The sequence below is a fragment of the Topomyia yanbarensis genome, unplaced genomic scaffold (genome assembly GCF_030247195.1).
Source record: "Topomyia yanbarensis strain Yona2022 unplaced genomic scaffold, ASM3024719v1 HiC_scaffold_673, whole genome shotgun sequence".
NCBI classification, from domain to species: domain Eukaryota; kingdom Metazoa; phylum Arthropoda; class Insecta; order Diptera; family Culicidae; genus Topomyia; species Topomyia yanbarensis.
The window spans coordinates 1-16,242 of NW_026683906.1; the positions used below are offsets into that span (position 1 = coordinate 1).

The following is a 16,242-nucleotide window of genomic DNA, read 5'->3' on the forward strand; positions in this document are numbered from 1 at the left end:
GAGAGAAATCTATCGCCGGGGAATTCACAATAGGGTAGATTCACCGCAGAGGACTATCCGACTATATCGTAACAAAAATGGGAACTAATTGGCTCACGAAACACACATCAGTACCGAGAGACATTCCGCTGCCGGGAAACTCTCAGTCGGAGTAGGGTAGTTCAACGCCCGACAATATCCGAGTTAATCTCGATAAAGTTAGGAGTTAGATGGATCAAGAAAGCGAGTATCGGCGTCGGGAGAAATTCTTCCGTCGGGGAACTCTCAGTCGGAGTAGGGTGAGTTCACCGCCGGGGACTATCGGAGTAGATCGCCATAAGGCTGGGAACTGAATGACTCACGGAAACAGTAGCTAAATGGCTCATAGAATCAGAATCTAAACGGCTCACTGACACGAGAGCTGAATGGCGACGTAATAGATGGATGCAAAAAGCAAGAGGGAAATCGAAAGTTAAATCAAAGCTATGTGGAGCTCCGAGATAGAAGAAAAAAAAAGTGCGACGAAAGCACAACTAGCATCACTCCACTGGTGGTCTTCGGCAAGCAAGACAGTAATCAAAACCGGAGAAAAGGTCGAATTATCACCCAGACAAAGAAAATTCTCTCTCACACTATCGGGAAAAACAAAACGCATGCCGTCAAAGCTGGGAAGATTTTTTTGATAGGAACAAACACCAATGGAGTTTTGGGATCGCATCAACGGATTGGAATGCGAAGAGCCCGCGGCGTAGCGTTAAAGCACTAAGGTTACATCATCACTGATCCGACCACTGTTGCAGCAGTTCTAGGAGAATACTTTGTTTCGTTATTCGCTTTTGATTCGTACGAAAATAACATTAAACTTCATAACAATGCATCAATCAACACCTTGAACCATACTCAAAACTCAGAGGTCGCCATCCCATTGGAAATCAAAAACCGTTCCGGTTTGCAGAACTTGTGCTTGCCCTGTCGCGGGGCAATGGTAAATCGGTGGGTCACGACGACATTGGGTATCCGATGCTTAAACACCAGCCCCGTAAGGGCAGGCTAATCCTTCTGCGACTCCTAAACAACGAATGGCTGACGAACTCTCTTTCTCTTATTGGACTCATCGCCTGAAGATTCCGATTCCGAAGCGTCATATGGCTACTGCTACCCCGGAGGATTCCCGCCCGATCTCCTTCACTTGCTGCAACAGCAAGGTCATGGAGAGAATAGTAAACCGTCGACTAGTTCATTATCTCGAAAACAACAATAACCTCGATCACCACCAATGTGCAAAATTGCAAAACCAATTTACTGCGCGCACTGTATAGGTGTCATCCCACCAGCAACCGCAGCGTACGAAACCGTGTAGTCAAAGCTGTAATCGATAGCAGAATAACTTCTGGCGAAGACTCACATGCCAACAATAACCTTCCTGCTATCCTAAGACCTGTCCACAACCAGGCCATTGGAATCACTTCAAACCTACTCCCATCGACTCCAGCCAGAGCGGCATGTACCTAATCTGGTAGACTCCCCTTCGACTTCTTCATGACAGAAACCATCACCAAAATAGCAAGAATCTTTATCGAGAAGATTTGTGGAGACGACAACGGAGAAGGCGAAGAAACTCTTTCAACACTTTACCAACCAACAATTCGCCCCGATGTCCACGGTAAACTGGAATGGAGCCAGGTGTTGAAACGAGCCAGCCTTTCCTTTGACATGACCATCAAGAACAGCTTCAAAGCGGGCCACAATTCCCCGGTTCGTATAAAGTCGGTAATTGAATATAGAAACCACACATGTTTACTGGCGGCTCGAAAGCCCTGAGACACGTCGGCTGTACGATCACTGACATGGAAACCTGCCTGTTTCATCGGTTACCAGAACCCTAATCCGTCTTCTCCGCCGAAGTCGCAACAGTTTGCTTAGCTGCCACAACTCCTGCCCCAAAACCTATCGCCATCTTTACAGGCTCTGTCAGTGCAGTCACAGCACTTTACAAGTAACAATTTAAGTTTTATAGTACGCTATAAGTGCAATTTAAGTTTTATCAGCGGCTGTGAAACTCCCATAAAACCTCAATTGTTACTATCTACGACTCGCGACATCTTTTGATTCAAGGCATACAGGCACAAGCTCGACAAAACATCGTCACCATTTTGATTCTAAGCCACTGTGGAATCTTTGGGACCGTTTAGCCTCTTTGGGTCGTAAAGGCTCGCTATATATAAGGGAAGTCCCGGATCAAGACCTAAAATGGTGGATAGCCGCTACGCTCAAGGCAGTGATGATCACCCATCTCTACTCCGAAATGTGGAAGCAGACGGTTGATGTCTGGGATGATAGGAAGATGTCCCAAATCACCAGGACCAGAAGATTCTATCAGATCAGAAGATTCACACAAATGCATCACACAGTATGGCTGGTACTAGACCTTTTCAAAATATCTGCATGACCTGTAATGTACTATCTCCTCAACTGTCCCAATACCATGACGCACGGATTTTTCATGCTCTACCGGATAACATTCGTGACACTCTTAGTAATGACCAGTCCTAAAATCCAATCCTCTATAACTTCCTGAAGAACACCGGGCTGTACGGGTTATAATAAAAACGATGGCGCTGCGGTGCAACGACTCGTTTTGTTAAGAAGTGAAAGGATTTTAATTCCGCCATTTGTCCAAAATACAGTTGAGTTTAATTCAGTGCCAAGAGAAACTCAAAGAACTACAGAGTAAATAAGGAGGCAATTGTCCCAGAATTGAGTACTTCCTTTTTCTTCTTCTAGTAACAAACGGAAGTAAATTTAAGCTACTAGGATCAATAAGAACATTTGTATCTGGAGGCAGATTTTCGAAAGAGACCTGATAAACAGCTGATTACGCAGCAGTAAACATAACCTAGCGATTGTCATTTCCATCGAACTGCGGTTTGGAAAAGCAAGGTGTTCTTAGGTCAATGTCTTTGACAAGCGTAGTAGGCGCTACTCCAAACTTTCAAACGGATTTCTGCGATGTTGCATCGTCAGGTCCATTTTGAAAAGTTTAAAAGTTGCCGGTTTAGCCCAAACTACAAAAAATCCATGGCTTTGACGCACCGTCAGTGACGGAGAATTTCGTTTGGTATTGTTGTAGGCGTTGACTCAGACTTTCAGATCAATGGGACGACATTAAAAAAGCTAGCTGCCAGAATTTCCTTCCGTCCCTTGTGTCTAATAAAAATCCCAAGATGGAGAATGAAAACCAGGTTCTTCGAACCTAAATTTGTGTAACTTTGATTAGAGATTTACACACAGCCTCATTTATTATAGAACAATTAAAAGGAGATTGTAGTAATTTTGCTGTCGCACTCATAACTGTTGTCAAAAACAGACCAAGAGGATCTAAACTCAGTAGTAACTCAGTTTAAACGATTTGTTTACGTCCAAACGCAAACGTCAAAACGGGATCTGCAGCTGCACAGCTATATTCAACCGAACGGATCCCCCAACCAAACGAACTTACTCTTCCACACCCTGCACGTTTCAACTATATGGCCATTTTGTAATCAACTAACACCGATTCTCGACCCGGTTTTACTTTGTCTACTCGTAAGACGCTTTGGCGTACTGGATAACGGAACTCATCCGCACGACCGGTGGTGGTGATGCTGGGGTAGGATTATCCACAACCGGTGGTTGCCTTACCGACATCGACTCGACTGCGGATGCCGTTTGCGCCTGGTTGTTCCGTTGATCTATGGCAATGCTACGAGCAGGTTGATCCTTGAAGTACAGCCTTCGCTTCCGTGGTGGCAGCGTATTGTTATCCCGGTCGGCCATTAATACTGAGTCGGATTCGGGCGACGACGAGCGATCCGGTGACTCCGGAGATGATCGTGGTGGCGTTAGAAGATTCTCTGTACCCGCAATCGCTGCTTCGACCTGGCGTACGATGTCACTGGATGACCTGTGGAAAAAAAGAAGATGAATTAGTTCCATGTTTTCCATTTATGTACACACTAAGTTCAATTCGACAATAGGGTCCAGGAACTGGTCTCTCAGCAAAGTGACATTAGTTTACAGTGCCAACAGATGTCACTTTTACTGAGATATCGCCGAAATCCCAAATTTCCCAAAACTAGTCAGTAAACGTTAGTCGTGTAGTTACCAAACCCACCTGAACTCGGTAACTTGCGAAGCAGGCGCAAAATAACCATGGTTCTTCATGACGGCCATCGGTTCGAATTTGTGAGTGTTTGAACTGGCCGAAATTTGTTGCTGGTGATGCTGGTGCTGATGATGCGCCTCCGGAAGTTGCTGGTGCTGTAGCAGATGTGACTGGGATTGCTGCTGTTGCATAATGATGTCAACCGCGTGCGACTGTCCGGCCGATGGCGACAACCGACCATCAGCAGTTGAAGCCAACAATTGTTGGTGATGCTGCTGCTGCGACATTGTGAATGCCAACGGTGGAGGAGACGGTGTTTTATTGCTTTGAATTTCCGTAGCAGCAGCGGCAATGGATGCTGCTGCTAGCAGGGCCGGATTCACGCCGGACTGAACGCCGTAGCTTCGCAGAACTGACTGCTCGAACTGAGAGTAGAAGTGGATGTTTTCTGGGAAACGGTTAGTTTTGCTTCCACTGCTACCATCAGTGGTCTGTTCCTGCATGTCAATCCGTGGAGCTGAAAGATTTTCCTCCAATTCCATCGGTTGTTCCATCATCAAACTATCGGGCGCCTCAAGATTACTGGAACTCGATGAATACTCCGGACTACTTCGGCTTGATGCGGTACTCAAAGATGCATTCACCACCGTCTTATTATCGTTGGCTTCCTCCTCCGGAGCTTCTTTCGCGTGTCCCTTGATGTGTGCCTCCATCTCTTTCTTGCTTTTAAACGTCTCGTCGCAAATGGTGCACTTGTAGCACTTCGATCCGTAATGTTGCACCCTGTGCAACTTCAGCACGTGATTGTAGCCGAAATCCCGGAAGCAAATATCACAATGGTATGGTTTCTCACCGGTGTGTGTCCGTGAATGTACCTTTAACTGCTTCGAGCACGTAAAGCCCTTGCCGCAGCCTTCCACGGGACATTTGTAGGGTTTCTCGCCTAGAAAAGCAGAAAAAACTAATCGTTATAAACATCTGTCAACCGGACCAGTTTCAATCTTACCCGTATGCGTTCGCATATGAATGACTAGCTGACCAGACTGTATAAACGTCTTGCCACATACACTACACTTGTGTGGACGTTCCCCGGTATGAATTCGCATGTGCCGATGCAGTTTGCCGCTGTGCTCAAAGGCTCGATCACAGATCTCGCATTTGTATGGCCGTTCCTTGGTGTGTATTCGCCGGTGGACCTGCAGGTTTTCCTTAACACTAAACATCTTATGGCAGAAGTCGCACTCGAAAGGACGCTCTCCGGTGTGCGTCCGATAATGTCGTACCAGTCGGGCCGGAACGGCAAACGTTTTCTTGCACACATCACACTGGTACGGATCGACTGAAGCGGCCGTTCCCTGGATAGCCATCGCAGCTACGGTCTTCGTACTGACCAGTTTACCGCCCTCGGTCATACCCAGCTGCTGCAGCTGCTTGGCATGCGATTTCATGTGACTTGTGTGAGCACTTTTGCTTCCGAAGTTGATGTTGCACTGTTCGCATCGAAACTTTCCGCTAACGTTGGACTGGTGGGAAACTAGGTTCGTTGGGACCATACTGGGTTGGAAGGTTCCGTAGCCCACCTGCAGGTGAGCTGAACTATTGCTGCTTCCGCTAGGCTGCGTCGAAGAGCAAGCAGCGCCCAACATGGTAGACTGGTTGTCGTTTCCATTACTATTACTACTCAGGTTGACGACCTGTTGCTGGAACTGTATCCTTTGCTGCTGGAGCTGCTGCTGTTGTTGTTGTTGCTGTTGTTGCGACTGTTCACCGCCTCGATCATTGGTCGCATTATTGCTGAAGCATAGCTGGGATATTGTACTGCCATCTGCCTGCTGCATGAGCAGTGGCAGCCCGGTGTAGTAAACCATTTTGCGGAGATCTGGAACAGATAGAAAAAGAGAGGAATATTGATTAGTTTCGAATTGTGATCTTCAGTGTATTGTAGTTCTTTTGGAGGACAATAATTAATGAATAAAAGGGCATCGTGCTCCAGAGCGATTATCTTCTGAAACATTTTTTTTTTTTCAAGAATATATGTTCAATGAGAGAAAGTTCGACATCAATTATAAATACAGCTGCAACATCTTACTAAGGAAGTTTGTACATTCTCAGATATGAACTAGAATTTAGTTGAATATGCGAATTAAACCATAAATTACCATCCATCCAAAAACCATGCTTTAAATCATCATTTGAATGATTTTTCTCAACTTTTTGTTTATAGATTTGATTACGTCAGCAAATATAGGATTTATTACTTATTAATTTATAACCTAAATATGCACAATCTCCGTGACTTAGAAATGCCAAAAAAACTTAGAAATATCATCTGATATCAGCCTAGACAAGACTAGTCTTAGTTTATTTTTGCCATATACACAAATGCAGTTTCACACAACCTCCCGAAGCGATTCAATTGGTCTTTTTGCCGATTTTGTTGGCTGATGTAACAACTATTTTTTAGTCCTTGTATACACTACTAGTAAACTGCAGAAAAGTAAGGATACCTGTGTCGGTAAATAAATTTGAACAGTTTGAAACCATCCTCACTACCTGAATTCCGATATCCAGACTAGGAAAGCTATGAATCCAATGTAACGAACTTCATAGAATTAGAACTTTTAGTATTTAAAACTTCCATCTAATTATTTCGAAATTTCAGAAAGATTAGAAAAAGTTCAACAAATTTCAATTTCAAGAATTTTGTCAATTTCATGAATTTTGTCAAGTTCTTGAGTATCTGTATTAGGGTGTCTCAAAATGACATCATGTTAAAAAAGTCATCGGGCTCACTTCTTAAATGAAAGGTTAGGGTATTGGGACCACTTTCTTCTTCGGAGTGAGTTTGCTAAAACGCTTCCTACTGGTGGCGACTTTTGATTTTTTGAAAAATGGGCCGATTTTGGATAAAATTTCAAATTTATGCCTGTTGAAGTGGTCCCGAACTGTTTTTTCAGCATTTTTTATTTTTCTGGAGATCCAAACGTTAGTTAGTTAGTTAGTTTGTACAAATTTAGAATTATAAGAGCGGCGGGGCCATTAAAACTTAGTAAAAAGTGAAATTTTTGGTGCTTTTCAGTATTTTTTCTTCAAAACTGGGTATCTACAAAATTTTAAAAGTACAGAAAATACTTTATATAGCTGAGCCGAATACAGGGGCGTAATTTTGCTGAAGAAAGTGTATAGCTACGGCTAATGGGGCATGAGTTATTAAGTTTTTGTTAAATAACCTTTGACATTTTTAGCAATTCAACAAAAATAATGCTGTTCCAAAAAACAAATCAGTTCAAATGTGCTTTGACCACACATTGTTTTTCGAAAAATAGAAGAAAAATTATGAAAAATGACGTTTTCTGTACGTCTTTAGTATGTCAGGACGAGGTTTAATGAGCATCTGATGATTTTTGTTGTAACTTAAATTATAAAAATAATAACTTTGCTAATAACGCCAAGTCTCCAATTATTTTTTGAAGAATTAATTCTCCATTATTACTTCTAGGAGGCATCTTCAACAAAACGATTGTGTCAGAAGATGCGCTGAATTCTGTTGTAAAACTTTTTCGAGGATATTTGCCTCAAATTTGACTATTTCGGAATTATGTGATCTAAACAGTAAATATCAGTTTTTCAACACTCACCTCACTCTTCTGCATTTTTCTCCACTTCAAAGTTCCTAACATGAAAATAAGACTTTATATATAAAATGTAAGTAGCCTTCAAATATACGCCATAACTTGCTATTAACTAGACATATTTGTTTAATTTTAGTGATTTTCAAACCCGCTAGGTGGCTATTAGTATAGAAAATATTTTTAAAAAAATCGTCAAATGCTCATAAAAACCGATTCTGATGTACTAGAGACAAGCGAAAAACGCCATTTTTCATCATTTTCCTTTTATTTTCCGAAAAATAATGTGCGGACTAAGCCCTCTTAAGTTGTTTTATTTTGTAGAACAGTGTTATTTTTTATGAATATCATAAAATGTCAAAAGGTTATTTAACAAAAACGTAAATAATTTATACCCCATTGGCCGTAGCTATACACTTTCTTCAGAAAAATTACGCCCCTGCATTCGGCTCAACTATATAAAGTGTTTTCTGTACTTTTAAAATTTTGTAGATACCCAGTTTTGAAGAAAAAATACTGAAAACACCAAAAATTTCAGTTTTTAATGTTTTAATGTTTAATTGGCTTAATGGCTCTGCCGCTCTTATAATTCAAAATTTGTACAAACTAACTAACCAAACTTCTCCGTTTGGATCTCCAAGAAAATAAAAAATGCTGAAAAAATATCTAAGACAGTGTAGGACCGCTTCAACAGGCATAAATTTGAAATTTTATCCAAAATCGGCCCATTTTTCAAAAAATCAAAAGTCGCGCACCAGTAGGAAGCGTTTTAGCAAACTCACTCCGAAGAAGAAAGTGGTCCCAATACCCTAACCTTTCATTTAAGAAGTGAGCCCGATGACTTTTTAACATGATGTCATTTTGGGACACCCTAATCTGTATGGACCTCAAGGAAGGCTTTCAAGCTTCAGAGGAACCCTGCAATCTCCAGGCTCATGAAGGTTCAGAGAAACCTTACTGTCTTCAGACTCAAGAAGGTCGCACGGAATTTGGGAAAATCCATCAAATTTCAAAGAATTTTATAAGATCTCAATCACATTTTTTAAATTGTGGGGTATTAATTATTATTATCTAGGAAACCCCTATAGAGTTCAGATAAATTATTAGAATCTGTCGGAAGTTCTGGAAGCTACAAGAATTAGCTATTAACTTAAGAGAAGTTCTATTAACTCCCAACTACAAGGCTTAGAAGTGAGATCCGAATTTTATTTTTTTAAATATTTCATATTCAAAATCGGCATCTTCGGCAAAGTTTTAGCAAATATCATCACAAGAAATTTTGCTGAAGACACCAAGTGCCCTTTTCTCGAACTGATTGAAATATCAAACGTTTTTAACATAAAATCCCTACACAACGGTTTTTATTTAATAATTATTTTTCTTTAACATTTACATATTTGAAATATTCTGCAAAAGTGTTCCATACTATAATACGCAAAAAATCTCTTAACATTATAGTATACTAGAGCGTGAATCCGACAAGTTATTATTTGTTCTACTCGAAAAATATATAATTCAGCCACAAAATTACGAAAAAAACTTCTGTTCTCCACCGTACCCAACGAAAAAATCAATTTCCATAGAATTGTTCAAGTGCGTTTTATTCAAAACATTTAACATTTCGTGCGGAAACATGCAGACACGTGAGTTATACGTGAAAAACGACGAGATTTCAATGTTTTTTCTTGGTAACCCCTGAAAACCAATCTTCCTGAATAGCATTATTATGACGAAGAGCACTGAATATATTGATATATAGCTAGTAGGCGTTGCTTTTTGTGCACTCTTTAGAAATTCAAAATTCCAATTTTGTGCGATCGTGATAAATCAACTTCCAGTCGAGATGTGCTGAAAGAACACGTTATTCGCTATATTTTAAATTTCATTTGTGCATCAAACGTAACCAATAAGACGGATTACATAATTCAATATTCGAAATCGAATTTTCTCATTTTATGGTTTATTTTAAATATTATTTCGACAGCGTTAGTCTAACACCCATTAAATTTACCTAAACAGAAAAACAGTATGAGCGTTAGGACAAATGCCACAGAAATTTGAAGCGATATATCAGTGGCTTGGCGAAGAAATTTGCTTCAATATCGAGAGCGCTTCAGTGAAAACGGAGGAAAAAGTAGTGAAGACAGGTCGTCCAGCTATGACTTTCGAGAGTTCGTCAGCTGTAAATAAGCGGAAGAGATGCTCAGAGATCAGCATAATGATATACACGCAGAAAAAAGATCAATCGCTCCTACTAGGATCTCGTCGATTACGATGAGGACCAGTAGCGGTGATAGAATAGATCCTTGCCTAACTCCAGCCACGACCCGGATGGGGTCAGACAAGACACCATCGTGCAATATTCTGCCTCGTATTGTGCTTCAATTAGACCGATGATTTTCTCAGGGATTCCCTTGCGTCTCAGGGCTCCCCACATATTTTCGTGATTGAGACGGTCGAAAGCTTTTTCGTAGTCGATGAACACTAAGTAGAGAGACTCTTGGAATTCATTGACTTGCTCCAGGATGATACGGAGCGTGACAATATGGTCCGCACAGGATCGTCTGGCACGGAATCCTGCCTGCTGCCGTCGGAGAGTTGTGTCAATCTTCTCCTGTATCCGGTTCAGGATCTCTTTGCAGAGAACTTTGAGAACGATACACAGTAACATGATGCCCCACCAATTATCGCATACAGTCAGGTCACTCTTTTTGGGTACCTTCACTAAGACGCCTTGCATCCAGTCGGCCGTAAAAGTCGTGGTGTCCCAGATATTGTAGAATAATTGATACAACAGTTGTGCAGATACTACGGGGTCAGCTTTGAGCATCTCTGCTGATATGCGATCGACCCCTGGGGCTCTGTTCTATTTCGTGCACCGCTATCTCTTGCAATGATGGAGCTTCGGTGTTGACGCGGGTAATATGTCGAACCCTTGGTGGATCATGCCGAGTTGTTGGTGGCGTGACCGACACTTGAAAAAGGTTTTCAAAGTGTTCGAAACAGCGCTTCAGCAGGTCAGCGCGGTCGATTAACAACTTCCAGACGTGTCTTTCGCGGGCATCGTAGCATTAATCTTTGTCCCACTAAGGCGGCATGAGATATCGTAGAGGAGACGGATGTCGCCAGTGTTTGCGGCTTTCTCACCTTCGTCGGCTAGGGAGTCTGCTAACGCTCCTTTGTCCCGTCTACATGAGCTTTTACTTCCTTCTCTAGAGCCGAATAGCGCTGACGGGCTGCGGCTTTGGCACCTCGTGTTTTAGCTCGCTCAATCGCGGCTTTGGCGTCCCTTCGTTCCTCTATCTTCTTCCAGATGTCATCTGTGATCCACTGTTTTCTCTGGGTACGTAGCTCACCCAGATTATTCTCGCCGGTGGCGATGAAAGCGTTCTTGATGGCGGTCCATCGGTCTTCTACGTCTTCACGCCTGCCGATTAGGAGATGGTGGTCGGACGCTATATCGGCGCTAAGCACATCAAGGAAGCTCCTTCTCCATTTTCGGCTGATGCAGATGTGGTCGATTTGATTCTCCGTGCACTGTTTGGACAAATCCTGAGCCCTCGTCAACAAGGTTGAACAAGCATATACGAACACATTCATCGAGGAAAATAAAACAACTTTAAAACGTCAAGAATCGTGCATATCTCATCAAATTGCGCAACTGCTGCCATCCTTGGTGCTATTGAAAAATGGAAATGAGTTAAAATATATCATCGGCTCAGTATGATGGACTGCAAAACTCGAACCATTCGGACGGATACATCCTCGATGACCACCTTCTGTGCATGTGGAGCAATTCCATCCGTAATGGCTCTAGATAAAGTGATGTTGCGAGCAATCAATATGAATGAATGGCAAGAAATGATCCAGGCAAAAATTAAGAAGGAATTGGTTGATCGTCGATATTGTCAAACCAGGGAGTGGAACTACCAACGATGGCAAATTCTTTGATAGTGTCCGTAGTAGCAGATTCCACTGGATTAGACAAAAAGGTTTTGAAAGTATTTTCTGTGATTTTAATCACTCTATTGTTTACACTACTTTAAAGTATTAGTAGTTCAAATATTGTATGATAAATAAATAAACTCACAATTAAATGATTTCTATTGAACCCATCTGATTTCTGTTGATTTTCGCAAATAATTCGCGTGTCTGCATATTTCTGCATGGAATGGTAGATTTTTCTAATAAAACACACTTTAACAATTCTATATTAATCGATTTTCTCGTGGGATACGGTGGGGAGCAGAAGTTATTCATAATTTTGTGGCTAAAATATATATTTTTCGTGTAGAACAAATAATAACTTGTCAGATTTACTATCTAGTATACTAAAATGTTAAGATTTTCTGCGTATTATAGGATGGAACAATTTTTCAAATATGTAAATGTGAAAGAAAAATAATTATCAAGTAAAATTGTTCAATCAGTTCAAGAAAAGGATACTTGGTGTCTTCAGCAAAATTTCTTGTGATGATATTTGCTAAAACTTCGCCGAAGATGCCGATCTTGAATATGAAATATTTAACAAAAAATCGAATCTCACTTCTTACCGTGCCTCGCAAGTCTGGTACTCTTTTGCCCGGCTTGTTGAAACTTAGGGGTTTGAATTAGTTTAGAATTAGTTCACCGCACTCGAGAAAGAGCAATGTCGCGTAACCACATTATTCGCCACGATTATTTTGCATTTATACTTATATTTTAAAACTAATGAAGTACCTGGTTCGCGACAAGTCAAATTATAAATATATTATATTGCTAACCAAAAATTCAGTGTTCTATATACAGCGAAATCATTGACGCGACTCGAGCACTGATTCCATATTTTATCATTATAAATCCGGGAACAATACCAAATTTGAATACCCACTTTTAATATTATTTAATTATTAAAATCCCTTTCTTTTGCTAAACAACCGTTCAATTAAAACTAATTTCGACGATATGACATTCGGCGAAATGGCTCATTCCGTGAAATTACCCAGACCTCAAAAAGTTCCTATATCGCAATAGAAGTCGAATGAAATCAAGTTGACGTCAAGTGGAGAAATTTCTTTCCTGAAAATCGTTCATCGTGTATAGACAATAATCTACTACCTCCAAAAACACTACATTTTAGAATCAATCTGCTACGTACGAATTTTGTAAACGAACTGCTTGTTACGGCTACTCTTGTATGGAAAAAAATATAAAAAACTCAACTTCCATCATTGGTAACAACACTGAGAGAATATATTCGTAAACCTGGTGGTATGCATAGGTTTTGAACAAACAACATTCGTAAAGTACTCGAACTTTTCGTACATACGATGAATCAATCGTAGTTCTATGATTTTTTCGTTAAATCCACGAAACGTATTTCGTGTTCTTATTACGAATGAGTTGCATTATTCTTTGTTTGAAAAAATATACCAAAGTTTTTCTAATATTTACGTGTCCCTTCCGTAGTATGAACGATTTTCTTCCGAAGAATCCTCAAAATATCTATGTACAAAAAATCGTAATATGTACGGATAATGCCAATATAACATTTTTTACTGTTATTTTATCAAATAATTCGAACAATTTACCAAATCGGTTCGTTGACATCCCACGAAATATGTGTACTGTTAACGAACAATCCTCAATAAAAATAAAATCAACTTTAAAAGAGCTTCAGCTTTAACTCGAACAATCGATTTTTTCCGCCGCGAACTAAAATATCGATTTGTAAAAATTGATTATTTTCTCAAAGTGCCCATCATCAAGGAAGACGTTCGTAAATATTTGTTTAGCGCTATCCACGGTTTTCACCGAAGAATCCCTGCAATATTTTGTCGCAAAGAAGGTTACTACGAGAGTAACTTTCATGTGTATGTAACTTTCGCAAATGTAAATGGAACGGACAAAAAATACAACAATCATTCCAGTACTAAATAGTGGTGAGCACTTTGAAATAAAATCGATATTACCAGATCGGTTAATTTAATTTAAAAAATCGATCTTGCCAAACATCGATCCTACAAGATCGGATGAAGCAATAATATGCAAAAATACGACAGCTTTTGTTCGATGAACGAATATGAAATCGTGTGACTAACGAAATCGTTCAATATACGAAAAATAAATACGCATTTTCGAAAATATTCGTGCTATATACAACCATTTAGTAAAAGAACGGAACATTTCTTTCATTCACGAAATATAGTTTTATCATCGACAGCAACTTTCGTGCAACGTAAGCTAAATAAAAGATTTTCGTTCATCATGTTGCCCTTTTTTGTAGTTCGTGAAATGAACGAAACCAACTATTTACAATGCACGAAAAAGCATTTTTCAAGAATATGATGAAAAAATTCATGCATTGTATGAACATTTTCGTTCTATTTATGAAATAATTTTTTTAGTGAACAAACTAACCAGATAGCTCCACTAAAATTTGTAAATTTCCCAAAAAATCCATATCAAATAGGATGCCAAACATTTTCTTCAGCCTGATTCACTTCACACTTTCTGAAGTTTTTGGTATCATTGTCTTTTTTGCCTTGTTTATTTGACCAGGCACAATGCGTTAGCATAACTGAGCCGTGGGTCATTAATGATATTTACAATATATAAAAATTAAAATTCAATTACATGTGTCTTGTTGACGCAGCTTGCTGCTGCTTGTTGATATCCTCTTCCTTGGTGGTGTCCTAGGGTGCGTTGTCTGCCGCACCTTGGGGGTCATTCGGTCCGTCTTCTCTCGTGTTTTCGTTCACGTGCATATCGTCATCGGTACTGCATTCATGATGTTCACGGTCCGACGTTCTTGTTTGTTTCTTGTACGTACGGGTCGCTATTGTAAATCCTTCGTCATCGGTATTTGATTCTTTATTCCTGGTGTTGGTTGTTGGTATTTGGTGTATTCGTTGTTACTTCGCTATTTGAAATGGCAGTTGGTTTGGTAGTACTGGGCCGGATCGTTGTTGAGCTGGTGTTTGTGTATTATTACCTTCTCACGCAACTTAAATCACTTTCAACCACATGTTTTAAGTATTACAATGGTTGGCCTTCATGGCCACGATAGAGTGAAATTCCGGAGTGTTTTCAGAGTTGCTTGGCACAAAAAGAGAACTTTAAATACTTCTAGATTTTTCCTTCCTTTTTCCTGAGTATAGACCTCATTTTTTGAAAGCATTCGCCCTTATAGATTCGTTGATAATCCCAAATATAATAAAGACTCTTTTTATCACATCTGCATATTTTATAGCAGAAAGAATATCGACAGCTTCGTGTTTTGTGATACTTAAACCAGTTAAAAATTGTCGGTCGGCCTGTTAAAAATGTTTTTTTTGTGACCACAACAGACGATTTACAACGTTATTAGAAGTATGCGGTTTTAAGTCGTGTATTCATACCTCGATTGTGTCATCGTCTATATTATTATAAGTTGTTGACAGTGGAGACACAAATTTTAAAAAAAAATGTTGGAAATGAATTTTTGTGGGTTTATTAAGGATCCATCATTGAGGAAGTTTGACCTTCAATGTGAACATTTATGATGTATATCGTGTGTATTGATGTATTTTCATGCATAATTAAAAAAAACTTGGAGATGGCTTTTTTGTAACTATTTGACTATTGTCTTGATTATTACAAACTAAGTTATCATTAAAAAGTTTGATTAAATAAAACTCAATGCAATAATAAACGATTTTTTAGTATTTTTTCTCGAAATACAGCTTTGTTAAGGGCGGGTTTTTTTGCGAATTTTTTTATAACTTCGGGTAAGGCGAGTTGACCAAAATTTTTGCGTGTTATCATTTCAATAACATTCTGTAATTTTTTCATGCAAAAATATCCACAAGCGACTCGGTGATGAAGCTGTTTGTAGACCGTCTCTGGAAAAACACGATTTTCGGTGTTGCCTGCCGTTCAAAAACGACTTAACCGAATTATTTCAAATTTAGCATACGCATTCTATGTGAAAAACACCTAACCCCTACATTGAGTTTTTGAGATAATTTTTCGATTAAAGGAATATTTTACTCATAAAATGGCGGAATTTTTCGTGAAAGATAGCAATTTTTATATCAAATGAGTAAAAAGCTCCCTTAATAGAATAATTATCTCAAAAACTCAACGTAGGGGTTTTTGAATGGCAGGTAACACCGCAAATCTTGTTTTTTCCAGAGACATTCTACAAAAATCTTCATCACCTAGTCACTTATGAATATTTTTGTATGAAAAAATTACAGAATGTTATTGAAATGATACATCATAACACACAAAATTTTTAGTCAATTCGCTTACCCAAAGTTCTAAAAAAAATCGCAAAGAGTGATTTTTTTCTTGCTGAAACCTTTACCCTCCCTCCTTTAATTTTTTACCTTGTTTTTTGCAACAGAGCAAAATATCACCTGCTCTACCACCTGATATCTTAAGTTTTAATTTTAAATTTGATTTTTTAATATTTAAATTTTTGATACCACCTGGTGAGTGATTCCATGAGAAACCGGCCGACCACAA

General features: G+C 39.6%; 1 protein-coding gene across 1 annotated transcript; it reads right to left on the reverse strand.

Annotated features, from left to right (window-relative positions):
• Nucleotides 1-6: 6 nt before the first annotated feature.
• On the reverse strand, nt 7-14,545 carry LOC131696063 (Krueppel homolog 1-like). Its single transcript, XM_058984591.1, has 4 exons — nt 14,368-14,545; nt 5,130-6,002; nt 4,133-5,066; nt 7-3,922 (listed from the first exon to the last, which is right to left on the reverse strand). Exons 1-4 carry the CDS (start codon nt 14,459-14,461, stop codon nt 3,559-3,561), a joined length of 2,265 nt encoding a protein of 754 aa, XP_058840574.1. The 5' UTR covers nt 14,462-14,545; the 3' UTR covers nt 7-3,558.
• Nucleotides 14,546-16,242: the final 1,697 nt, after the last annotated feature.